At 36.1% G+C, this 26352-nt stretch overlaps 4 protein-coding genes across 5 annotated transcripts; all 4 read right to left on the reverse strand.

Moving 5' to 3' along the window:
* Positions 1-655: 655 nt before the first annotated feature.
* LOC115980518 lies at positions 656-1307 on the reverse strand. Its single transcript, XM_031102752.1, has 2 exons — positions 1249-1307; positions 656-1168 (listed from the first exon to the last, which is right to left on the reverse strand). Exons 1-2 carry the CDS (start codon positions 1294-1296, stop codon positions 656-658), a joined length of 561 nt encoding a protein of 186 aa, XP_030958612.1. The 5' UTR covers positions 1297-1307.
* A 1-nt stretch (position 1308) lies between these two features.
* On the reverse strand, positions 1309-3516 carry LOC115980520. The gene is made up of 4 exons (XM_031102753.1): positions 2056-3516; positions 1797-1967; positions 1386-1722; positions 1309-1333 (listed from the first exon to the last, which is right to left on the reverse strand). Exons 1-4 carry the CDS (start codon positions 2846-2848, stop codon positions 1309-1311), a joined length of 1326 nt encoding a protein of 441 aa, XP_030958613.1. The 5' UTR covers positions 2849-3516.
* Positions 3517-8522: 5006 nt separating this feature from the next.
* LOC115980521 (calcium load-activated calcium channel homolog) lies at positions 8523-8879 on the reverse strand. The gene has a single exon (XM_031102754.1). The coding sequence runs from the start codon at positions 8877-8879 to the stop codon at positions 8523-8525; it is 357 nt and encodes a 118-aa protein (XP_030958614.1).
* A 3726-nt stretch (positions 8880-12605) lies between these two features.
* LOC115979902 (E3 ubiquitin-protein ligase RFI2) lies at positions 12606-24077 on the reverse strand. 2 transcript variants are annotated; one of them, XM_031101988.1, is made up of 6 exons: positions 15735-16847; positions 15614-15652; positions 15165-15223; positions 14502-14527; positions 14030-14414; positions 12606-13661 (listed from the first exon to the last, which is right to left on the reverse strand). In XM_031101988.1, exons 1-6 carry the CDS (start codon positions 15801-15803, stop codon positions 13175-13177), a joined length of 1065 nt encoding a protein of 354 aa, XP_030957848.1. In that variant the 5' UTR covers positions 15804-16847; the 3' UTR covers positions 12606-13174. The 2 variants fall into 2 exon arrangements, with proteins under 2 accessions (XP_030957848.1, XP_030957847.1); XM_031101987.1 differs by lacking the exons at positions 15614-15652; positions 15735-16847 and adding exons at positions 18525-18697; positions 23397-24077 and having other exon boundaries at positions 13065-13661.
* Positions 24078-26352: the final 2275 nt, after the last annotated feature.

Genomic DNA, 26352 nt, shown 5'->3' on the forward strand with positions numbered 1-26352 from the left:
TTAAATAAAAAGGCATCAGTGTGCATATGCCTTGTCTGTAAACAATATTTATGTTATGTGCTAAATGTTGTGTGAAATTTCTCCATGATATTATCGTCCAAGTCAATCCTCAAGAGGGTTGAAAGATCCAAGACGAACAAAATCTCTGGACGCAGAGATGTAACGTCTAAATTTTCTAAGGAAAAAACCACATCCACACTCGTCCAACTCATGGACGAGACGGAGCCAACTGAAACAATCCGAAATCTGGACGAGAGAAAAAGTTGGCAAAATAAGTAAGATGGTAAGTAAAATTAGTTTGCAAGTCCTAAGACGAATCAAGCTAATTAAAAATACTACCTACTAAGACGAGTTAGACTACATGAAAAATATGTAATCTCGATATGGACGAGCTAAAGTTGGAGTTAAAATAGCTTGGCAACATTCGTCCATGAAAATGAAATCACTCGTCCATGCAAAGATAATAAAAATTCATTCAAAGGGTAGACTTCCTACGTCCAAAAAACCCTGATTAGTTTGGAAAGCAGAAACTACTTAAAAACCCGTCCTAAAACCATGGACGAGTATAATGTATTCTTGTTACATAAAGGAAGGTCCAAAAACAAAGGACCAAATAAAAAAAAAGAGAAAAACCACTAAGGTTAAAAGTCTCGTCCTAAGAAGGGGGAGCATTCACAACTGGTGCGTCCTGAGGCTGGGTACTAGCATCGTCTTCCACGTTGACGTCATCAGAGCCAGTCTGGAGAAGAGAGCTTGTGGCAGCAGCAAGGTTAAGCTTGATTGCATTAAAATCAACTTCAGGGAAGTTCTCAATAGCGTCCATTCTGAAATCTTCAAAACCAGCTGCATAATTGCGATCCAAAGTGTCTGTATATTCTTTGGACGACTTGAACTCAGCCACAGCGTCCTCTTTTGCCTTGGAGAGACGAGCATTCAATTCATCATTCATCTTCTGCAAATGATCAATGCGCGTATCCTTCTCCACTGCATCCGTCCTTAGCTCCTCAATCAGCTTGTTACGTTCCTTGACCTCGTCCTTAGCTTTTTCAGCAACCCCAGCCCATTTTTTACACTCAGCATTCACCTGCTGAATCCTCGTCTCCAACAAGACTCTCGTCTTGTCCAGCTCTGTTGCCTGTCTAGACGCTGCTATAAACTTGGACATGGCCTATGAATAGACAAAGCAACATAGAGTGATTAAATGAGGAAAAGTGGCTACCCAAATAAGGATGAGAGATACTGACATACCTTGAAGAGGTCATGGACGCCTGAATGTTCAAATTCCTTTAAACCCATGTTGTAGCACGTTTATATCTTCGTCCTTGACAGCCATCTGGAAACGTTTCCAAGCCAGGTCTTCGTTCTCAATAATGTTCGTGGAATGCTGGGACGAGCCAGGCGTGGTAGACTTGGCCAAAGGAGTTCTGGGTGGAGTCTTGGACGGCGTGGACTCCACTGGAGTGGACGAGTCCACATCAACTATCTGGACGGCAGGCTGGGACTGGGGAGGTTTGGACTTGACCACCTTGGACGAGCCTGACTTGACCCTTTTGTCCCTACGACTGGGGAGCCCTTCCAAGTCAATATTTTTTGGCAAGAACTTCCTTTTGTCCCCAACCGTTGGACGAGTCTGACCCTCAGGACGATCTTGGGCTTGACCCTCAGGACGTTTCCCCTCTCCTGCAATCTCCTTCCCTCTATTCTCTTTCATTGTTGACATTCCTAAGACGAGATGAACGAGTTAGGAAGGTACACATAAAAAAGAAAAAGAAAAGGAGGTTTAGCTAAGAACTTACTTTTTCGCACAGTAACTTCGTGGGCGATAGCTTCGTCTGAAGGCTCAGGACCTAAACCCCACTTGGCTAAGCGTCTTAGCGTGACAAGAGAACGAAAGCTCCTGTCTGTATGTAGACGAGCTCTATGGACGCGGTCACGATGGAATTTACTCAGGGACGGACGTTTGGCAGCTACAACACAATGAACAAACAAAGGTTAGAAATTGTAAATATATCAAATAGAAGTAAGAATAAAAATAAACAAGGGGAAGGGACGTACCTTCTGGACGAAGGTTCCCTAGTTCCCCAGTGTAAGGGGGAAAGGGATCCCTGCCAACGTCCACAGGGTTCCCTGCCCAGAAGCCTGAAACGAAAATGAACTCCGTCTTCCATTTCCTATCAGACGAAGCTAGGGACTTGATCAACCTACAATCATTCCCTCTAGCAGTAAACTGATAAAAACCTTCAGATTGACTTATGGCAGAAGGTTTATAACAATAAAGGAACTCGTCCACTGTAAGAGGACGGTCCCCACCAAAAACTTCCCTCCACAAAATTTGCATGGAGATAATTAGTCTCCATGCGTTAGGATTGAATTGACAAACACCTAAACCTAACTTAACTAATAACTCTCTATCGAAGGCATTTAAAGGAAACCTAAGGCCACCTAAAAAGTAAGATTCATAGACGCCTATACCAAAACGGGGCTCACAACACCACTCTCCACGGACGGGCAGCCTAGGGTTAAACTCGTCTGGGATTTGATACCAGGATTTAAGGCTATTTAACCTCTGTTCGTCCGTCTTAGAATGGACGCCTACAGCGCAGCTGAAGACGGTTTCTACCTCGTCCGTAGGATTGGACGGAGAACCAGCTTGAGAGCCAGAAGCTCTCCTAAGCTGTTCTTGGACGACCTCAATAGGGAGCCCAGGGGCCCCAGAAGAGTAGTTCTCGTCCGTGCTTCCTCCACTCTCATCACTAGCACTGCTAGAGTTAGACCTCTCACTAGTATCCTCACAGTACTCGTCTATGGCCTTATTAAGGCTATCAGTAGACGAGGAGGCAGCGGACATCTCTAACAAGAAACTTAAAACCTAAAGACGAGGAGAAGAAGAGTACCTGGCTCTAGACGGAAGAAGACTCTAGACGCAGAGAAACTCCTAGACGAGGCTCTAGACGACGGATGTCAAGGAAGAAAATCTCTGGAATGAAAAGGGTTAAGGGAGGCATTCCACTATTTATAGGATGCTGACCTAGGTAATCGAAACGACCCAGCCAATACGAAAGCGACACGTGGCATCTACCTCGGAAATATAAATCGACGAAATTAGCCACCAATAAAAAAATGACACGTGGTGCGAATAATTAATAACCAATTACCAGTCCAAAGACGTTCAACCATTTGGACGACTCACATGGACGAGGGGGCAACTGATGGTGTCATAAATAAATCCCCAAGTCCATAACTCGTCCATATGTCTCGTCCAACAAAAGAAGCTACAATAGGCGATGAAAATTACAAGCGTACTGGCGAACCTCGTCCATACATGGACGAGCAATACCTCGTGAGATCTATTTATCAGTTATGAACGTCAAGCCTTCCAAGATGATCTCGTTATCTTCCACTGAAGATGGACGAGATCATCCTTGAGGTGTCGTCCATCCTGACTATGGATGGACGAGTTCATCAGCGTCCGACCTAGGTAACTTCCACAGCGGTTATGGAAGTTACTCCTAATTCGCCGGACTCCTCGACATTGGGAACGGTTCCTAAACAGATAAACCGTTCCACACACACACACTATATAAGGCTTCTTCGATGAAAGGTAAGGGGGGTCAGACACTTTTACTTTTGAGAGAACATTTCTTCGTTACAGAGAGTTCAAAGTAACTAACTTGATCATCGGAGGATTTTTGGCCGGTCCCCCACCGGTCCCCTCTGATTCTGTGTCCTTTGTATTACAGGAAATAGCCTAAAGATCAACGTTCGAGTCCTATCAACCCACTGATAAAGGGAGAATCATCAGTTCCTTTCTTCTTCTGTCTTCGGTGACTGTTCTTTGCTTAGTTTGAAATGACTACTCAAGGGTGTGCTGACTGGTTTAATTTCATTCATGTTGAACCTGTTGAGAACTTTTTTCACATACTCTGACTGTGAAAGTTTCAATGTACCATTAGCCTTGTTTCTAATGATTCTCATACCAAGGATTTGCTTTGTAGCTCCCAAATCCTTCATTGCAAACTGTTTGGACAATTATTTCTTCAAAGTATTAATCTCTTCAATGCTAGACCATGCAATAAGCATATCATCCACATACAATAGTAATATGATGTAAAAATTGTCAAAAGACTTAACATAGCAATAGTGATCAGCTTCACATCTCTTGAACCCAATTCTATGCATAAAACTGTCAAATTTCTTGTACCACTGTCTAGGAGCTTGTTTTAGGCCATACAAGCTCTTTCTCAGTTTGTAGACTAGATTCTCTTGTCTTTGAATAATAAACCCTTCTGGTTGAATCATGTAAAGGTCTTCCTCCAAGTCACCATGAAGGAATGCTGTCTTCACATCTAACTGCTCAAGATGTAAGTTTTCCGCAACTACCATTCCCAGTACCAGTCTGATTGTTTACATCTTCACAACTGGAGAAAATATCTCTGTGTAGTCAATGCCTTCCTTCTGCTGGATCCCTTTAACAACTAATCTGGTCTTGTAACGTTTGCTATCATCATGCTCATTCTTTATTCTGTATACCCACTTGTTGTGCAAAGCTTTCTTTCCTACTGGCAATTCAGTTAGTTCTCATGTCTGATTCCCCAACAAGGAATCCATCTCATCCTTCATGGTTAACTCCCACTTGCTTGAATTCTCATCTTGCAAGGCTTCATCATTACACTCTGACTCACCACCATTAGTCAACATGAGATAATTTAGAGTGGGTGAATAACGCTGTGGAGGTCTAATGTTCCTAGAAGATCTGCGGACTTCAGCTACAGGTGTACTCAGATCTACCTGTGAATTTATATTCTTCTTATCTTCTTTACCCCTTTTCTAGACAGTACTTTCAGTCAATTCATCTAAGTTGACAAATTCAGATTTCTTTTGATCTATCTTTGTAATATCTGACACTACAGTTGACCTATCCTTATACATAACTTATTCATTAAATATCACATTTCTACTTCTAATGATTTTCTTGTTTTGTTCATCCCAAAACCTATAGCCAAATTTCTTATCACCATAGCCAATGAAAAAATATATTTTAGACTTTGCATCAAGTTTACTACGAGTATCAGAATCAATATGAACATAAGAAATACAACCAAAAACTTTTTAATGTGAAAACTTTACCTCTTTACTGCTCCAAACCTCCTCAGGAAGTCTGAACTCCATGGGAACTGATGGTCCTCGATTTATTAGGTAAGCTGCAGTGCTAACAGCATCAGCCCAGAAAGTTTTTGGTAGTCCAGCATGCAATCTCATACTCCTAGCACGCTCATTGAGAATTTTGTTTATGCGCTCAGCCACACCATTCTGCTGTGGTGTCCTAGGAATGGTTTTCTCCATCCTAATTCTCTGTGTAGCACAATACTCACTGAACCCTCTATCTGTGTACTCTCTTCCATTATCTGATCTCAAACATTTTACTTTCAACCTGTTTCTGTCTCAATCATGGCCTTTCACTTCTTAAAAGTTTCAAATATATCAGATTTATTTTTTAAAAAATAAACTCATACTTTTCTGCTTGAGTCATCAATAAAAGTGATGTAGTACCTTGAACTTCCAAGGGATGCAACTGGAGAAGGCCCCCACAAATCAGTGTGTACTAATTCCAATTTTTCAGCCTTCGGTGTCTTGCCAGTTTTCAAGAAGCTCACATTTTTCTGCTTTCCTAAGATGCAACTTTCACACATGTCAAAATCAATAGACTTCAATTCTGGTAGTTTTCCTTTTGACAATAGCATCTTCATCCCTTTCTCACTCATGTGACAAAGTTTGCGGTGCCATAGGCTTGTGTTAGTACTAGCATCAGCAACTGCAATTTTGTCTCTTGGACTTGAGGTCATATATAGAGTACTGGTCTTCTTTCCACGAGCCAATACTCTGGCTCCTTTTGTAACCTTCCAAGTACCACCAACAAATAGTATTGCATGCCCTTCATCATCAAGTTGTCCAACAGAAATCAGATTCCTTCTCAAGTCAGGAATATGTCAAACCTTCTCCAGTAACCAAACAGATCTATTGGGTAACAATATCCGAACGTCTCACATACTTACAATATCCAAGGCTGAACCATCAGCCAAATACACCTTATCAAAATCACCTGCAACATAATTCTGTATGATTTCTCGGTGTGGAGTGGTATGAAACGAAGCTCCTGAGTCCAAAACCCAATCATCAAGTGGACTGTCTACTACGAGAAGTAATGCATCCTGTACCTCTTTTATTACAGCATTAGCAGAGTCATCTTCATTCTTCTTCTTAGGACTTTTGCATTGCCTCCTAAAGTGACCTGTTTTCCCACAGTTCCAGCATTGTACTTGTTGGCCTGATCTAGATTTACTTTTGTTCAAATTAGAATTTCTGAATTTTGATCTGCCTCGATTTGAATTTCTGTCATTACCTCTGCCTCTTGTCTCAAGGTTTAGGGCAGAACCAAATCCTGAGGTTTCATCTGCATCTCTTTTGCGAATCTCCTCAGCTAGAATTAAATCTCATATATCATTGTACTCGAGCTTTTTCTTTCTTGTAGAATTGCTTACTACCATCCTCATTGCCTTCCAACTGTTTGGCAAAGAAGTCAAAACGATCAATGCACGGATCTCATCATCAAAATCAATTTCTACAGACGACAATTGATTTGTGATAGTGTTAAATTCGTTCAGATGTTGTGCTACTGATGCATTCTCTGCCATCTTCAAATTAAACAGTTTCTTCATCAGATGCACCTTGTTGTTTGCTGACGGCTTTTCATACATACCGGACAAAGCCTTCGTCAGATCTGCTGTGGTCTTTTCCTTTACAACATTGTGTGCAACAGACCTAGACAGAGTTAATCTAATAACTCCCAGAACCTGTCTGTCAAGAAGCACCCATTCCTTAGCCTTCATAGTCTCAGATTTTGTCCCCAAAAAAGGCAGATGCAATTTCCTCCCATAGAGATAATCTTCAATCTGCATCTTCCAATACGCGAAGTCTACCATTGCTCCCACTCAAACCTAACCCTAGGTTCTGATACCAGTTGTAGGGAATTGACCCGAATTCCCAACCTGTGAGAAACAAAAAAAATAGAGAAAACACACGCCAAAGAAAACAATCACATGCACAAGACAATATTTACGTGGTTCGGCAATTTGCCTACGTCCACGGAGGTGTAGGGATTTCACTATTATCAGGGAAAAGTACAAAGTGCAGTTACAATTTTTCTTTCACTCAAGAAACACGACAACAACAAACCCTAATCACACAATTGCATTTTATACACAAAACGGGCCAAAATTTTTTTTCCCGGGGGCAACAGCCCCGGACCCCCAAAAGGCTTGTCCATGAGCACCTCGGCTTGGGCCTATCGACCCAAGCTTTTGCTCCATGGATTAAGCCTCAAAAAATCTCCCATCAAAAACCACGCAACATTATTTGAATCGGGTCGGGTCATCAAATCGGTTCAAACAAAACTAAGCTCCACAAAGCCCAACAAGGTATTGCCGCTTTCAAGAAGATAGCCAAGGGGGAGAGAGCAAAGGGTTGCCGCCTTCAAGAAGATAGCCAAAGAGGAGAGACCAAAGTGTTGTCGCCTTTGAGAAAGATAATTTGTGTGTGTGAGAGTAAAGAAAAGTAAGAGAGATTTTTTTCTTTAGCCGTGAGATATACACAAAAATTATTGTAATTGATTTGATAATAGTGAATTATTGCTGATAATATTATTGTTATTTTGGATTATTAATAATCCAAAATAATATAATCCAAAATAATCCAAAATTCTTGTGTGTGATTGTTATTTTGGAGTATTAATATTGCTGATAATATTATTTGGGACCCAATACATATATAGTTTGAAGGACAAAGATTTATTGTAGTGAATTCACAAATATTTAATTTTTTATGGTTTTTGTGTCAATTGTTGTCAAAGCAACTAAATATAAGTAAGAATGTTATATTCTAAATTTATTATTATCATTCCAATTAAAAATTATTTCTTATATAGAGTTTTATAAAAATAATCATATAAATTCATTTGATATAAATAATTAATGCACAACTATAGATAATTAATATATGTATTTACTCTATTTGCTAATTTAATGAACTAATACATTGATATAAATGCAAACTTTGTTGATTTAGAACCCCTAAATAAAGAAAACTTCAAAGAATGCGCAACATGACACAATCTCATACTCTCTAATATGAGGTCTTTGCTTTTATATATATATTGATATTGATTAGTAAAGTTTATTGTTTTTGAATGAAGGACCTAAGTTCCAATCCCACTTACATAAAAACTAGGCAAAAATGCAAAACTGACCCTCTAACTTTCACCGTTTTTCATTTCAGTCCTCTAACTTTCAGTTTTGTCAATTCAGTCCTCTAACTTTCAATTTTTGTCAATACAGGGCTTTGTTACATCTCAGTTAGTTGCTTCCGTTAGAACTCCTAAAACGATGCCATTTTGTATATATTTTTTTTAATTCGGAATTAAAAGAAAATAAGAAAAATCTGAAAAAAAAAAAAAAAAAAAAAAAATCTTAAGGGGGAACGACGTCGTCGTTCCCCTCCCCCTGAAACAAAAATGGCATCGAACAATCGGTGACATCGTCACCGTGTAATCCTCTATCGCTCATCTTCATGACAATCCCGAAGGGCTTGAACGATAATTTGGCCATAACCTTGCCGTCAAACAAGGAGTTGAGGAGCCCAAAAACGATGAAGAGAACAAGTGCAACCACCGCACTGGACTTGAACTTGATGAGAGAAAGGTCGCGGCTAGATTCCTTGAGACTCGTCTTGATGCGATCGATCTTCTTGTTCTTGGATTTCTTGTTGCTGATTTTGACTTTTGCGACGGAAGAGGAGGACGAGGAATTTGGGGTTTTGGTTTTCATGGTCTCGATTTTTTTGGCGGCTTTGTCGATTGAAGAGCAGAGGGATTTGTAGGAGTTGGTGCGGTGGATTGAGGAGCCTGGAAATGTTTCTTTGTTTTGTTTTGATTCAGGGGAATGACGTTCCCCTTAATTTTTTTTTTCTTCAGATTTTTCTTATTTTCTTTTAATTCTGAATTTATAAAAAAAAAAATGCAATACGGCGTCGTTTTAGGAGTTCTAACGGCAGCCACTAATTGAGTTGTAACGGAATCCTGTATTGACAAAAATTAAAAGTTAGAGGACTGAATTGACAAAACTGAAAGTTAGAGGACTGAAATGAAAAACGGTGAAAGTTAGAGGGTCAGTTTTGCATTTTTGCCTAAACACTAACTGGTGTTTTGGTTTGATGATAAACAATAATCAAGGTATAAATAAATAAAAAAGATTGTTACAAAATGTGAAATCATCTTACCTTTTTTGTAATCCCCAAGAAGTTCTATATAGTAGAAAGTATGAATGAGAAAAGTTAACGTATGCTCTAAAGGCATTACTTTAAGAAACATTTTTTAGAAACTTTTTATGAAAAAGAAAAAAAAAATTGATGTTTTTAACAGCTTATTATATTCCCATGAAAATGGTATTAAATTTTTTTTGAAATAATCCTTTAATAAATACCCTAAGGGCATCCATTAACCGGACCCGATAGGAATTTATCTACCAAGAAAAATCATGCAAATATTACACATTAACTTTATAACAAGTAATTTATTGTTTAAGATGAATGAGCATATTTTATTTCAAACAAAAAAACATGTACAATGAATAGCAAAACACAGTTATGAGTTATGTGGAGCTAGCAAAAAACAGCTCAACCTCTACAACACGGCAAATTACCCAGCATTACAACTAATTCAAGAAGAATTCAGCACAGAATATGAAAAGCCCCAGTCAAGCTACACAACACACTGTTTCTGATAGAGTTGGAAAAACCTCCTCTGGCTTCCACTTACTTTTAACCTCCCTGTCAATTATATTTCCAATTGACAATCTTTGCATCTTGCATCCTACATTTTTTTCCCTTTAATTTTCTATTATAAATTAATGTGTTAGCTTTTCCATTTTTTTAATGAATCATGACATTCTCTCTCTCTCTCTCTCTCTCTCTCTCTCTCTCTAAAAAAAAGAAAAAAAAAGAAAAAAAAAAAGAAGGTTGGTAGGACATTGGAAGTGAAGCTGCAATTGCTGAAGTTGAAGTTGTTGAACCTGGGGAAGCTCTAGTGGGATGTGTTGATGAATCGAGTCAAAAAGTGGTTGAACTTGTAGGGGATAGCAGTCATAAACAAACTACTGAAACTTCTGTAGAAGCTGCACTGATCAACCTTAGGATTCAAAGGCATATGTGGGTTTATATAGGAGAAGTTATATGGACCTATGGTGTTTATATAGTGGGTTGCTGTGGCACCCATTTGATAACATAGTAGGTAATGCAAACAGTGAATGTGATTGATACGATTATTTAAATCCTAATACCTAAACTCAATCCCAAACTTACCCCGCGGTCTCAAACTAGTGAGCCTATGAATACCCCAAGCCCTCATGGTAAGGAGAGGTACCACTTCGCCCAACATGAGTGGTAATGAGTTAATTATGTCTTCTCATAAAGTACTTCGTGGAAATTACAAAAAGAAATGTATTTTTTAACATTAGACCTACTTCATTCATTTTTGTGTCATGTTGTTGATAAAGCATAATTTGTTAAATTATCATATTGATTTCACTTTAGTTTAGAGTATGCCTTCTTAAATTTTTTAATTTTATTTTTTAAGTACCATATCACCTGATATCATTCAAAAATCAAACTTTAACTAATGCCTGAAAGCGTGGGTCATGCAAGACACACTTGAAAGCAATTTTTTAGAAGCATGGCCTTAGGAGTGGGTATCTAATTAAGTTAATCTAGAACAATAACAAAGAAAAAAAAAAATTTTGATGTAGATTTAGCTAAAGGAAAACATGGGTTATTTTGTGTTTGTGACATGCGTTGCGTTTTGATAAATTAGAAGGTGTTAGGCTCGAGTTCTTTTTTTTTGGTAGTCAAAGTCCAGTACTCACGCCAATGGATTTGTTGGTTATTACCGTTTCATTTTCTCCTAAGAAAAAACATAATATAATGAGTGATAAAAATAATGAACTAATGAAAATAATAATTTTCTCATGTATAAATAATATAAAGCTATGAAATAAGTGAAAGAAGATGTATTAGGCTATAAGGTATATGAAAGTGAGATAAAGAAATATGTTTTAGCAAGGCTAAACAAACATATTTATCAAGATTAAATGAAAATAAATTTGCCAATATCCAAGTTAATATACTCAACATTAAATTTATGATAATGATATGGCGAGCAATGTCATAAGAAGATGCGCAACAAGTTTATAAAGATCAAATAAACGAGAAAAAGATTATCCCATGTGTAGGTAATTTAAACCAAGAGGCATATACAAAGAAATGTGAAGAAATATGTTGGGCTATCATAAGCAAGGCCGAACGAGTATATTTGACTATATTAACAAATATATTAAGTATGAAAACCCACAATACCCAAATCCTACCCAACCCTGTGATGGCTCTAAAAAGCAACTCAACCCAAAGGATGGATTTGGGTCGGACTATCGAGTTGTGGCCATTTTATGAGGTTTAATCATTCAACTTTTCAAATTCATTATTCGATAATTGATTACAATTTAAACATTTGTGAATGATTTTCCAACTTTATTAAAACTAAAATTTAAAATAACAAAACATATCAAACAAACAAATTTATACATTTCCAGCAAATATATATATTCAAATTATTACCACCAGCTAGTGTGGCTTAGTGGTTGCCCCCTTCTTGATGGCTGTGCCAGGCACGGGTTCGAGTCCTCATACCCCATAGGTGTGGGGTTTGGACTTTGGTTTCTAAAAAAAAACAAAGTGCATGGGTGGAGTCCAAGTCGCGGGCACCATTATGTGCTGGTGGTACTCACAGGCGATGTATCTGTGGGGTGTGGTCGGCTGTGATATCACACGTGAGCCACCCTTTTTGGTTTCTCAAAAAAAAATATATATATATATATTCAAATTATTAATAACATAGGTGGGTTCAGGTTATTTGGATTAAAAATTTACCAATCCAAACTCAATCTACCTACCCAGACCTTCATAAAAAATTTTAGAGTCAACCAAACTCATCACTCCATGAAAAATCAATCCGAAGTGTCAAGTCAGGTAGAGCTAGGTCAGATTTGTGTCTTTGTGACTTGAATGCACACCCTTAACTCTTTAGACCCATTGCTTTAAGATGTGATTGATATCACACTATTAGGTTTTGGTCATGAATAATTGAGGCAATTGTCATGAATCAAGTATGGGACACATGCCATTCTATGAATTTGTCAAAGCCAGTTTTTAAATCACAAGCACAAGTCTGACAAATCCCATGCATTAAGCCCAAAGACCAATATGATAAATCCCCTAATTCTCTGGGTATAAAATTCAATAACAAAAACCAGTAAAAATTGGCAGGGAGGGCTCCCCCTACTCTGTTGAAGAAAAAAAAAAAAAAAATTTCAGTCCTCGCACAACTTTGTGGGCAGAATCTGTGACAAAATTCCAATTCTTTTTTTGTAGACAAGCCCAAATAAGGGGTCTTAAAAATCCGGGAACAATAAGCAGGTGGTAGATGTGCCCATAACATTCTACTCTTTAGCATACTAATGTAAAAGCTCATTTTATAAGACCAACACCAATACAAAGTTGGGCCAATTAATGGATATCCCATATATTGTTTGAGCACAAACTGATTTTTATACACGTTTCCTTTGCTCATAAAAATCCACAAGTGTTTGCAAAGGAGAGAAGGGAATGTTTTTGGACATAAATAGACAGACCCACTAAACAGTAACCCTGAAAAGCAGTTGGTCCAATATACCATGGGGCTTCTCAAGAGTCTAAGATTGTGGGTCACTCAAGTTGATATGAAAATGGCAGGACTACTGCCCAAATCCTATTGTTTCCACCTAGCATGTGATCTTATTTTATATCCTCAAAAGGCAAAGAAACTAGAGGAAGCCAAAGTCCATCACACCACCATGTGGCCGGCCAAAAAGCACCTTTTGGAGGGCCACTCCACAGTTTTTTTTTTTTTTTTTTGAATCTGCCAAGATCTGACAAACTCCAAGCATGATATATCATTTTTCTCAAGCATACATAAATTTTGGTTTCAGCATAGTAGTGGTAGTTTGCTTCACCGGAAAAGGACAAGGAATGAAATTTATGACCGATTTTGTGCAGATGTCCTCTCGGATCCATGCCTTTGACGGAAGCTGCTGGATCTGATACTGGAATCTGACCCACTAGCAGCTTGGTGATATGACCCCCAACCTGACTCTCTGTCAACCTGGTTCAATGAGAATGACGGCAAGTGATCTCTTTGATCTCTTTCCCACGAATGGAACTGACTTGACAGAGGATTTTCTGCTTCTTGATAGTTACGACCTGATGAACCTGGTGGGACAATATAAAAGGCACCAGTTTGGTCAGATGATGAGGCCACTGGTCCCACTTGAGCCATGCCTCTATGATTGCTGGATCTTCGGCTTCCAGAAATGATGGGTGTGCGCATGGATGTTGAATTGCTTGGCTGCTGTTGCTGATAGTATGCCTGAAGAGCTTGGACTCTATCACGGGCTCGAGCATTACTGCCAGGGTAAGGAGGAATCATTGAAGAACCCACTGAACTCCCTGGTCTACCACCAGAACTGCAGAAAAGAAGTGTCTCCACTGTCAATGAAGTAATTATTTTAATTTCTTTACTGTTTTCAACCAAATATGCTATTTGACTGATGATTGCTAAGCCTAAGAATCTCAGGCAATCCATCATTGATGCCATTCATTAAGTTTCTAAACAACTTTTGACCAGAAGGAAAGAAAATATATATATATATATATATATTTAATTCACTTACCATAGTAAATGAGCTGTAACAAACATGCCACATTTAATATTTTTTTTTTTTTTTTTTTTTTGGATAAGTGACATTTGATAAGTTGACACTATGACACGTAACAGGTAATTACTGAAGAAGGTATGCTATCAACAGCATTTGCCAAATTGATTGATGCATACCTGTGACCAACAAGGAATGATGGATGCATAAAAGATCCTGATCTTGGTATATCAGAGCTGGTCCTTGCCGACCTTTGAGTGCCAGGCAGAACAGAAGGCCGATCAGGTGCAGCAATACGGCTGCTGGACGTAGGGAAGGGAGAGGAATGGTGCTCCCAACTGTGATAATGAGGATCCATGGCAGGAAAAGCATAGGAAGTGGGCATCTCACTAGGTACTGATGGGCCCCAGGGATTATTTAAGCTAGCAGCCTCTGGAACATTACCATTGGAATTTGAGGATGAGGGATGGATTGGTCCAAAGTAAGCAATATATGGGCATGGATGAGTAGATGATACAGCTGTCTGTTCGGCAAAGATAGCATGTTGCCCCAGTAGATCATGATCTACATGATGACATCATCATTCAGTCAAAATGCTCTTCTAGACATAAACGTTAAACATAACTGCGGTAAAGGGGGTCAAAATCTTACATGCACTTGACGAAAATTCCCCTTCCCTGAAACAAATGGTAAAAATAAAAAAAATGAAAAAAAGAAGAGGAGAATTAACAATAAGAAAAGAAGAAATGCCATCAAATACAAGAAGAGAAACCGAGTCAGGGAAAAAAAAAACTAATTCAACAGAATCTATAAGAAAGCACACAACAAACAGCTTTTCTTGATAAATAAAAAATGTAGCAATTCTTCAGCTCAAGACTTTACATTTAAACAATTTCAAAACTTTTTTTTCTTGATAAACAATCAATAAATAAACTTTACATTTAAAAATTTTCAAAACAAAGAGGAAGAGGTGAAAACACTATCAAAACACAGGCAAAAGGGACAGTTGAGGAATATTTGCCGATAGACAAACTCCCTTTTATCATAACGTATTGATAGTGATTGCAACTCTTCCTCGTCCTTTATCCTTACACCAGATTTTTATTTTTATTTTTATTGGTACTCCACCAGATTGTGAAACTATTTCCTCATATGCTTTGCACCTTTATCTTTCTCTGAGGAGTTTTCAATTGTAAAAGCAGTCATATTCATGCGAAACAAGCAGACATTCTAATGGGAGCAGGTGGAGACAATCAAAATTTCAGCATATATATTGAAGAAATATTGAAGATCTAATTATGGGATCATGCTTACTCAAATGATGAAGGAAGACGCGTTAAGCTACCAAATGGACACCAGTGAATCCCGAACGACTGCAAAAAGCATTTAGAAAACCAAATGAAACAAAATTGAATAGCATAATAGAATGAAACAATACTTCTGGTACATCTATCTCTACATCAATTTCCCCATACAGAAGAGCTTTACTTCATTAATGACCGGTCAAAAATGTCATGGTGCTAACAATGAAATCAAGAAAAAGTCGCATGTTGAAATATATCCAAAGTTATCTAAAAGACATCAACAGCTAGCGTGCTTTAAAATATAATCCATCAAACAACATTATCTAAGATGTTGATTTTAATTTCCAATCTGGCCATGGTTGCATCATTAGCAGTCTCTTGAATACTTTCAACTAACTCCTGGAGGAATATATATATATATATATATATATATATTTTTTTTTTGGAATAAATAACTACCTCCTGGAGGACATTGCAGATTCTAAACAGCTTTTGAACCTGCTAATGGAAAAACATTTTCTAAGTGTCCAACTTCACAGAAGAAGAATTATGCATGAATTAGCCTAAGAATTACGAATACCGTATAAAGGATGCTAAACTGACTTTCATGAATCATGAGTCCTGTTTGAAGGACAAGAGAAAGGCTCATTTACTTGACTGCTCAGTTGCATCCTCCATCAAGACTTGTAAAGGACCATGCATCAGCATTTTAAAAATTGGGACATGAAGGATTTGTCAACTCTCCTGGAAGCTTAAATCAACATCTAGTATCATCAGCATTCATAAAGCTCACTTTAAAGATTGGGATGCCAAAAAATTTTTGCATCATAGTTCTCCTTGAAATGTTCCAAAAATACTTCCACTAAGAGTGAAAATGTTCTCTCATAAAAAAATAAAAATAAAAAGGAGAAAATATTGAAGTCCACTTGTACTATGATATTCTATATCAGAGGATCTATAGAAGCTAATTTTCCAGGAGTCTATGGACTGCAATGTTGACTCATAAAGTCATACTGGTATTGCAAATGCAAGAGTAACAAGGAGTTTGGAGATCAACTACTTCTACATTGTTCAGTGGCAAGGGATGTGGTCAAATGTGTTTACTCTCTTTGGGGTTTTTGGGTCACAACAAAAATAGTGTTCAGATTCAGTTGTATGAATGCTGGCAAGGAAAATTCCATCTCCATAGAAAATTAAGGTTTGGAAGGCTACTCCCTCATCTGTGGTGTGGATGACTTGTAGAGAGAAATCTTAGAACTTTTTATGGTATTAACAGTCTAATCATGTAATTAACCAGTTGATGTTGCAGTCCCAACGAATGGATGACTGTTTTGGGCAGCATGCTCTCATCTTTTTTAGATTTTTAAGATATTATGAGCATGAGATTTGTAATTATTTTGTAGTCAATTTTGAACCATCTCCTCTCTTGAATAAATTATTACACTTGTATAATAAATAATGATAGATAGTTGTAATTCAATTAAAAGAGCATAAAGGGTGCAGCCATGGTACACAGGCAGAAGACACAGGAACAACCACAACAAGAACAACCAAGCTGTAGGCCCAAAAGTTTTAGGTCAGCTATGAATCCTTAACAAATAGATCAAGGTTGGCTATATGTATTTCTTTTTTGCTAATCTATCCTATCTAAAAGCATACTCTCTGTTACCTCCTTAATTTACATGTAATTTTCAACCACTTATACTAATGTTATTTTAGGTCTTCCTCTACCTTTTTTCGTTTCCTTGACTTGAATCAACAAACTTTTTCGTTACTGGTACATTAATCACTCTCCTCTGCATAGGAACACCCACAAGGAAAGAGAAAATAAAGGAATACAAAATTAACATCTAAAAAATGCAAGCTAGAATTATATATTAAAAAGGAAAAAAAAAAAAAATCAAATCTTCATTGCTACCATTTCAGCGGAGATATAAAGTGTAGAATCTAAATTAAATTTAAGCACAACTGATTTCCAAATTTACAAACTACAGCTTTCTGCTAATGATTTTATTTTATTTCCCTCCTAACTTCCGATGCACCTTAAGGATTTAAGACTGCATTTGCTTCATCTGTTCACCTTCTTGATAATTATATTTTGTGTTTTCCTCCTTGACCAATGAAAGAATTGTCTCTGTCTCCATTGTGGTAATTCTATCATGCTAAATTTTCATGTTTTTTTTTTATAAGTAATAAGATTATATAAATCAGAAAAAAAATAGTCACCCAAGAAACATCTTGTTCTTTCTTCAAAAATTCCTGATCTTTAAACAATTAAGTTCTTTTTGTCTTCATTTCTTCAAGGGGTTACGTTTAGAGGAGAGCAATTAATGCACCGGTAAGAAAGGACATGACAGTTAATAAAGGTAGAGGAAGACCAAAATAACATTAGTAGAAATAGTTAAAAAGGACATGACAGTTAATAAAGTAATAGAGACTATGACTTCAAATAAGATACAATAAAGGAAAATAATACATGTGGCCAACACCAACAAATCTATTGAGGATCCATAGCTGACCCCAAAAAATTTGAGACTAAGGCTTTGTGGTAACAGAGATTTAACAAGTATATCGAAGATATACTTAGTCTCAAATTTTTTGGGGTCAGCTATGGATATTTAACAAGTGATTTGATCTTCGATATACTTGTTAAATGTCCCAACTAACATTAAACCATTAGTTTGAAATGTGACCCATAGAAAGCTAATACAATGACTAGCACCACTAGTTCTTTTCATGTTTCCTCATTGTGTTTGAAACAAATGAAAAGATTGAACATCTGCTGCTTCATTGTGAAAAGGCTCACTTCCTCTCATGCTAAAGTTTTGACAAGAAAATTCCAGTTAGGCTTGCCCTAAGGATATTAGTTCCTTTTCTTCTAAAAACCTTCACAAACAATGTGGCACACCCTTTTTTGCACTCTTCTAATACGGCAAAACTTAGGTACAATTCCTTAGGTGCACTACATTATGTTCACCAATTAAATTTAAATACATGGTTGTATTGATCAATGAAACACAAACAATGTTTTCTTTTTTAAGGACAATTAAATTCAATACATTTGTGTGTTCGAATTTAATTGGAGAACCTAATATACCGTACCTTATACTGCATCTAAGTAATTGTACCTAAGTTTTACCTCTTCCAAGTTCCAATATTGTTAGTTAATTTTTAAAATAAAAAATTCCACATAAAAAGGGTGCTAAAAAGAATTGAAAAGTCAATGACACACAATGGACATGCATAAGTGAACTGCAGATAGAGGCATAATCATTTATAAGAAATGGTGACAACAAAAACATTAGTATTAAAAAAAGGATCAGAATTATATGCTGCAGGATGATGTGTAATGGAAATTTGTTCTCTTTACCATTTCTGAGTAGCTAAGATCATAAAGATCTTCATCGTGGGTGGTCCAGTCATCCATATTTAATTCCGGAAAAGTACGACAGCCATTAGCATAAAGCCATTGGCCTTTCTCAATCTTCCGACAATTAGGGCACTGCATCGCACCTTTTATATTAAATGCTGAACCGATGCAATCTGAAAAAAGAATCATCACAAAATAGTCATTAGCATAAGACAAGGGAAACATACAGGTGATTACCGCTTATTAGAAATTTGCAGTCAACAAAAGGCAATTATCAAACAAAACAAAACACAAGTAATACCGATATGTAATTAAAGTATCACTATATTGAGATCCTTCAAAGAAGTGTGTTTGATTAATTTATAATATAAAGGAGGGATTTGGAAATTGAAAGCAAGTGCTAGATTGAGAAGAGCATCAAGAAAGAAAATGCAAAATAAGTGTGCATCAATTAATTTATAATATAAAGAAGAGAAATTGGAAGTTGCAAGCATTTTCTAGATGGGGAAATGCACCAATAAAGAAAATACTCCATGTTCTAAATGGCCAGTTAGCATGGTTTAAGAAGAGCCATCATACGTTTTAAACCAAGCAAGGTGCACTGCACAAGATGTGCCAGTGCACCACACATAAAATTTTACTTTTTAATAAATAAATATACGAAGTGTGCTGAAATTGATTCTAAGTATTCCGCACGTAATGGTGCATAGATGCAACAACACATTGCAACAACTATTGTAAGAAGAGGAGCCCGCACTATCACCATCCCAATGTAAAAATAAAAATAAAAATAAAAAAAGAAAAAGATTGACAATATAAGATTTATATACTCCCTCATATAGATAAACTGAGGCTACCCTTCCTTTTTCTTTTCTTTTTTTTTAATAAGTAACTGAGGCTACCCTTCCTGGAAGAAAACAGAGATATAGCATGCCCCTGCTCCAGAAGTTAGTAATATTCAGAGTGTTGTTGATTAAATAAAATTTGAAAATCATAACCTTGTTTTGAAAACAAGGTAGCTGGCTTTGTACAATATTTTTGTAGTTTATTTAAAATTTGGAGAAAGAACTTTTTTCAAGTGCATGTAAATTCTTCAAAAGTGGAGAGCTTTGATGGATCGCCCTATAATATTAATATATATATATATATATATACTTTCTCCTTTTTTTTTTGGGGGGGGGGGGGGGGGAGGGGGTTATTTTTGTCTTAGCACTTAGCATAAGAATAATATTTTTGCAAACTTCTAACACATAGAGAGCTTATTCTTCTAACCTCCAATACCAAATCATTTGCAACAAACCCACCATGTCACAACAGTCAATTTCCAATGTCAAATCATAACTACTTATAAAAAAAAAGTCAAATCATACTAATAATTACAAATCCAACAACACCCTCATATGGTCTTAACTTAAACCACAAAATTACTTATCTTCTATCTATCTATCTTCTTTTCCTGATCCTCAAAAACCAATAATTTAATAGAAACCCAAAAGTTACCACAAAAAAAAAAAAAAAAAAAATGGAAGAAAAGAAAGTTAAAATGAAAAATTCACTACGAAATGACAACCCATCTACCATGTAAGACAAGGAATCAGAACCCTCATATGGTCTTAACTTAAAGCACAAAATTACTTATCTTCTATCTATCTTCTTCTCCTGATCCTCAAAAACCAATAATTTAATAGAAACCCAAAAGTTACCACACAAAAAAAATGGAAGAAAAAAAGTTTAAAAGAAAAATCCACTACCAAATGACAACCCATCTACCACCTAAAACAAGGAATCAGAATACTCCATTTTCCTTGAGATGGAGAAGGTCCAAATCAATGAAAATTTACTTTCTCATATATCTAGGTGTACATGTTTTTTTTTTTTTTTTTTGATAAGTTAAACACACATGCTTGATGGGTCTCTATGAAGCACGGGTGCATTTCGGAACTCGGGTGTGGGTGCGGGACTCGGCAATTTTTGAAAAAGGTGGGTGTGGGTGCGGCGATTAAAAAATTATTAAAAATATTTTTATTTATATTTTTAATATATTGCTAAATATACTTTTTCATATAAACAAATACCAAATTTAAGAACAATAGTAAATAATAATTAAAATATAATGTTCATAAATTAAATACAACCCACAAGTTTAAAATCTTTTTCTTTTTATTCTCTCCATTCACCTGCACTCCAGTGCCAACAAGTCAACAACACATCACATTTGGTCTCAACAGAATATCAACTTTACCTTTTTTTTTTTTTTTTTTAAATTTTATTTCCCCAAGGCTTCCGTTTCCCAAAGCTTAATCTACACCACACCTTTTAAAAAAATCTCTACACCAAGTCAGCCTTTTACTTCTACATATTTTTTCTTCTTTCCTCTTCTTAACCTTCGTTTCTTCCGTCACTCCAACTTACCAATTCATACCTTTTCTTTTCTTTTTACCTTTCTTTAGTTTTCTTAAACCAGTTTACGCAACATCTAGACTGAGTAGAGGCACGAAAACAAGACAGGGAGAGAAAGAGAAGAAGATTTTGCACCTTTTTTTTTTTTGGAATTTCGGCCGCTTCGGCCGATACAAATTGATACAGCCCGAGTCGGCGCGAATCAGCCCGATTCAGCGCGCATCGGCCTGCGTCGGCGCGAGTCAGCCCGCGTCATGAAACGAAAAAAAGAAAAGAAAAAAAGCTGGACGCGGCACCGACGCGCAGGCAGAGGCATCCCTTGCGCGTCGCCGCATCGGACGCAGGTACGGCGGGCATTTTGCCGCGTCCATGCATCCTAGATGGGTCTTGAACCCAAAAAACCTCACCTTCCACCTCACTCTTACACTGTTGGTAAAGGAACATTTAAAGTGCGAAGTGTCAAGGCTCTAGCGTTTTTCACCTCTAAAGTGCTAGCTCAAAATGCGCTTTTTTTTTTTAAATATATTTTTCGGGGAAAAAAAAACTAAACTGTAGCCATAAGATCTTAACATTATTGATATAAAGTTATAAACCATTGAATATATAGAATTCAGTGTTATGGTATGTTGCTATACAGTATACACTTAAACCCAATCCATCCAACTTTACAAATTCTATGAGACCAATTTGGGACTGCAATCATTCCACAGTCCAACACAGCTCTCATGTTTTCACCAAGCAACAAAGACAAATCTCTTCTTTTTGCCTTTACCAGGCCTATTTCTCTCTCTCCTCTCCCCTCTCCCCTCTCCTTTATCTACTTCCTTTGGAACTCTTTTTTTTTTTTTTTTTTTTAATAAATATTTTACATCTTCTTCTCTCTCTCTCTCTCTCAATATTTTAATGTGCAACCTGGAAACCAATAACACCCATCCCTTTCTTCTCTTGTAAGAACCAACACCCCACTTCTTCTCTCTTTATTGTGTGGCTGTAACATGTCCTGAACCCCACAACCCCCTAATTCTTCTTCTTCTACTTCTTTTTTCCTTTTTTATTTTTTATTTTTTGTTTTCTTTATTTCTTGGTTCTTTTCTCCCCAGAACAGTAATCCACCCATCATCTTCTTCTTATTTTATTTTTTTCCCCAATTAAAGATCTAACCACTACATACATAACATTACCTAAACAAAAACTTCAAATTTTAAACAATGCAAAATCCATTACAAAATGATTACCCATCCACCACTTCACGATCTAAATGTGTATATGCTTTTTTATAGGTAAGACACACATTTTTTCAACCCACAACCTCACCTTCCACCTTACTCTTTAGAAGGGGAGGAGGTACCATTTGAGCTACAACTATTGTCATCTAAATTTGTACATGGTGTGATGTCATATAAAATCTCATTTCCACTGAATAAGAATACCACCTGATTTTGAATAACAACACTCTCTATATACCTTTAAATTCATGGAAAAATCTCCACTATAAAATGATCCCTCCTCATTACAAATGGAGAAAATCCTAATCCTTCAATAGAACTAGAATAGATCAAATTCTTGAAAATCAACTACACACTTCACCAATTAGAGATCTAATCACTACATAGGACACGGTTTTCCTCCAAACCAGTTTGAAGGAATCCCTTCCAACCCATTACATGGCAACTCAAAAAACCATCCACATGGATTATTTAAACAATTCACATAGCTCATTAAATAGATCATGCGAATAATGGACAGCAAGAATGGTTTTATCAATTGCCATGTAATGAGTTGAAGAAATAAACTTTTTTCATTGAGAGGGTCCATTTCATATTGAAAATTTATGCTCTCATAAATCTAAAGCTGCAAATGGTTTTTTCATTGGTAGGTTACACACATACCCAATGAGCCGATTAGTATTCAATCCACAACCTCACCTTCCACCTTAGTCATTGGTACCTAAATCTTCACTCCAAAATCGAACCCTCTCCATAACAAATAGAGAAAATCCGAATCCCGCAATAAAAACTAGAATAGATCAAAGTTTCAAAAATCAACTACAGCTCATTGGCACCTAAATCTTCACTATAAAAAATGATCCCTCTTCATGCCAAATAGTAAAAAAAAAAAAATTCTAATCCCTCAAATGAAACTAGAATAGATCAAAATTCTCAAAATTAACCACATACTTCTCAAATTAAAGATCTAACCACTACATATATAACTCAACCAATAGCTTCCTACTAAACCCACTTACATAACCCCAACTTTAGCTCAATCAAAAAACACCCAAAAAAAGCTAAACACCCCCAACTGATCTCAGCTCAAAAGGCACAAATTCAAGTTCAATTCTTTCCCAAACCCCAAATCACACCCAGATCTCACAAAAAAAAAAACACAATCAACAAAAATTCGAAATCGAAATCGAAATTATCGAAAAAAAAAAAAGAAAAAAAAAAGCTGTATAAAGAATTCGTGACTCACCGAGATGGAATTGATGCCCACATTGAAGCTTGGCCCAAGATCTGTCGCCATTATCGGCAACGACCTCGAGGCAAATCGAGCACGAGACGAAGCCACCGAAACCTTTTTTGCTTCCATTTCCACCAACACTACTATCAGTACCACCTTCGTCGTCGACCACCGAAACGTCGTCGTTTCCTAGTCCCATAAATTATATATAACAACTAAGGAAAAAAAAAAAAAAAAAAAAACGCAAACAAATCCACACGCAAATCCTTTTTGTTTCAGAACCCTAAAATCAAAAACAAACAAAACGCCACCGTTTTAGAACCCAAACCACCTTTTTTGTCCGAAAGAAGAAAAAAACGACGTCGTATGAAATCTTCGATAAATATAAGACGAAAGCTGAGAATGGTTCGGGATTTGATTTGTAAAAAAAAAAACTCAATCTCTCTCTCTCTCTCTCTCTTCGCTTTGTGTTTTCTGTATGTTTTCTTTGCTTTTTCTCTCTCGCTGTTTGTTTTTGTGTTTTCTGTGTGTAAGAGAGAGAGAGAGAGAGAGAAGTTGGACCGTTGGATTAGGAAGGAGTGGGTTGGATTATGGTTAGAGAGGTTGTAATAACCGCTGTAAATCGTGGTAAGATACTAAGATGGACGGCTAGGATTGAGTTTTGGGGAGTTTTGTACGGTTGGATTTTAGTTGACGAACTTGACGTTGTGGTTTGCCTTAAGACTAAATATATATATATATATATATATATTTTAAATTATAGAATTTGTTGGTCTGAGACTCTGAGCTAAGATTTTGTTTTATTTATTTATTTTCTCGTTGGGTTTGGTATGTTTGGTTAGAACGGGTCACGGGTGGGTCATGTTTGGTGTAGCCAACATTTATGGGTCGGGTCGGGAAGTGAGGTTTATGGGCTTATATGGGTGTGCAAAATTCAAGGCCTAAATTTATATATCTTTGCCCCAATTGAAAGGAAGAAGTCAGTCCACTATCCAAAATTTTTTAGTGTTATTTCCAGGCCCTTATCTTTCAAGGGTATTATTATTATTATTATTATTATTATTATTATTATTATTATTATTATTATTCGATAGTTACAATGAATTAATAAAGATTTGAACTCTGAATATTTTCTTTGGAAATACTAAAAAATATTAGTTGAGTTATAAAACTTTTAATTTATGAGTGATACATTGATTTCATATTGTGAGTTTGTGATTGATCTTCCTTAATTTTTGTTAAGTTTAAATATTTTTATTTGAGTAGTTTGCAATATATAATTTATTCTTACAATTTTATCTTCCATGGGTACTTTTAATTATTATTATTCTTCGATAGTTTGGGGGAAGTGGCCATTTGCATAAAGTTGAAGTTTAGTTATTTAATTGTTAAAATAAAATTAAGAATCTAAGTACAACCATCTCAAAATTCAAGAGAGTAAGTGTATTTTACCTTCTTTTTTTTAATGTCAAAACTACTCCTATTAAAGAAATGTGACAAATGACAAATTTTGGTTGTGCCTTGCACTGAACTCACCCATTCCTTTTTCTTTTCTTTTTAAATTTTTTTATAAGTTTCAGTTAGCTTAACTGGTAAAGTCTCATTTTTCAAACAAAAAAAAATAATAATAATAAAGTCTCTAATAGTTGAATAAAATATTTGAGATTTACTTCCCGTCTACACCAAAAATTGATTAGTGTCTTGAGTTTTTTTTTAAACTTTCTAGTTTTTTTTTTTTTTTTTTTTTTGAATAATAAATTTTATTGAAAGGGAAAGAAGAAGATGGTCACATTCTTTGGCTTGGGTATCAATAGGCATATATAGGCTAAATTGGATGGTCAATAATGGTAGTCACAACACAGAGGTCAAAGTTGTATCACCTCTATTCTTACCCCACTGAGCTTTCAACAAGGAATATATCCACTTGAAATGGATATTCCACTTGCAGCCAGCCACTAGTACTACGATTAAAATTTAACATTTTATTATGCTCAGCCTCAGCACAACTTGTTATGAATTTTCCATTTTGTATTTCACCCTCATCTACTTTTGGTTGAATTATCAATTATTGCACGCATGCATGCCCTACAGCGGCTTCGAGTCTCTCATCTTTTTGCAATAGGAATATAACTTATTAGGGTCCGGTTAATGTGTACTCTTAGGGTATATATTAAGCCATTTATTTTTTAAAATATTTTCTCGAAAATTGAAAAAATTGTCAATACTTTTTCAATTTTCGAAATTTTTTTTTTTTCAAAAACGGTTAGTTATTGTGTGCCCTTAAGGCACACATTAGCAAAATCCAACTTATTATTCGAATCTAGGAAGTTATCAAGGGGTAATTCTAGAGTACAGAACATGCTAGGCTTATTTTTAGAGTAATTCTAATAATACATAAAAAGTCATAATTTTTAACATAATTATTCTACGTGATAAATTGTGGTGATAGATTATGATTAACTGCAAATTACTTTTACATAGACATATCACTCTTTCTCTATCATCCATAGTCTATCACATAGATAGTTGTGACAAGAGTTGTGTTATTTTTAAGATGTATAAGCTGTCGGTTAGATTTAATTAGTATCCGTTTGGATACTAATGATAAAGGCAACGTTTGCATTTTGGCGTTTTCTTTTTTTTTGAGAACGTGCACTGTGGGTCCCGTGTAGGAAGAGAAGAGCGTTTTTTTACTTTTTCAGTGGGTCCCGCGCACTGTTTACAGGACCCACAAATACTTTATTCAAAAAAAAAAAAAACTTTAAGACTAGGTTCCACAATACTATTCACACATTTAAAAATTATTTTGTTACAGTTTTTCAGTTTTTAGCAAAATAAGCAGTATTCAAACACACCCATAGTATTAAATTTTTATGTCAAAACTCGGATATTGTTAGGGTGGGTGTTTAGAACTCTTTGATCACCTAATTATTCTCTCAATTGTGTATAAATAAAAAAGATTAAATGG

Source organism: Quercus lobata, chromosome 3 (genome assembly GCF_001633185.2).
Source record: "Quercus lobata isolate SW786 chromosome 3, ValleyOak3.0 Primary Assembly, whole genome shotgun sequence".
NCBI lineage: Eukaryota > Viridiplantae > Streptophyta > Magnoliopsida > Fagales > Fagaceae > Quercus > Quercus lobata.

Excerpts from the sequence above, each read along its gene's own strand:
- LOC115979902 (XM_031101987.1), bottom strand. The coding sequence starts at position 23,583 with ATGGGACTAGGAAACGACGACGTTTCGGTGGTCGACGACGAAGGTGGT. Across the intron at positions 15,224-18,524 it reads ATCTTAGCTACTCAGAAATG|TCGTTCGGGATTCACTGGTG; the intron begins GTAAAGAGAACA and ends TGCTTTTTGCAG. Across the intron at positions 14,415-14,501 it reads GGAATTTTCGTCAAGTGCAT|ATCATGATCTACTGGGGCAA; the intron begins GTAAGATTTTGA and ends GTCATCATGTAG.
- LOC115980520 (XM_031102753.1), bottom strand. The coding sequence starts at position 2,848 with ATGTCCGCTGCCTCCTCGTCTACTGATAGCCTTAATAAGGCCATAGAC. Across the intron at positions 1,723-1,796 it reads CGAAGTTACTGTGCGAAAAA|GAATGTCAACAATGAAAGAG; the intron begins GTAAGTTCTTAG and ends ATCTCGTCTTAG. Across the intron at positions 1,334-1,385 it reads ACCACGCCTGGCTCGTCCCA|ATGGCTGTCAAGGACGAAGA; the intron begins GCATTCCACGAA and ends AAACGTTTCCAG.
- LOC115980521 (XM_031102754.1), bottom strand. The coding sequence starts at position 8,879 with ATGAAAACCAAAACCCCAAATTCCTCGTCCTCCTCTTCCGTCGCAAAA.
- LOC115980518 (XM_031102752.1), bottom strand. The coding sequence starts at position 1,296 with ATGGGTTTAAAGGAATTTGAACATTCAGGCGTCCATGACCTCTTCAAG. Across the intron at positions 1,169-1,248 it reads GCGTCCATGACCTCTTCAAG|GCCATGTCCAAGTTTATAGC; the intron begins GTATGTCAGTAT and ends GTCTATTCATAG.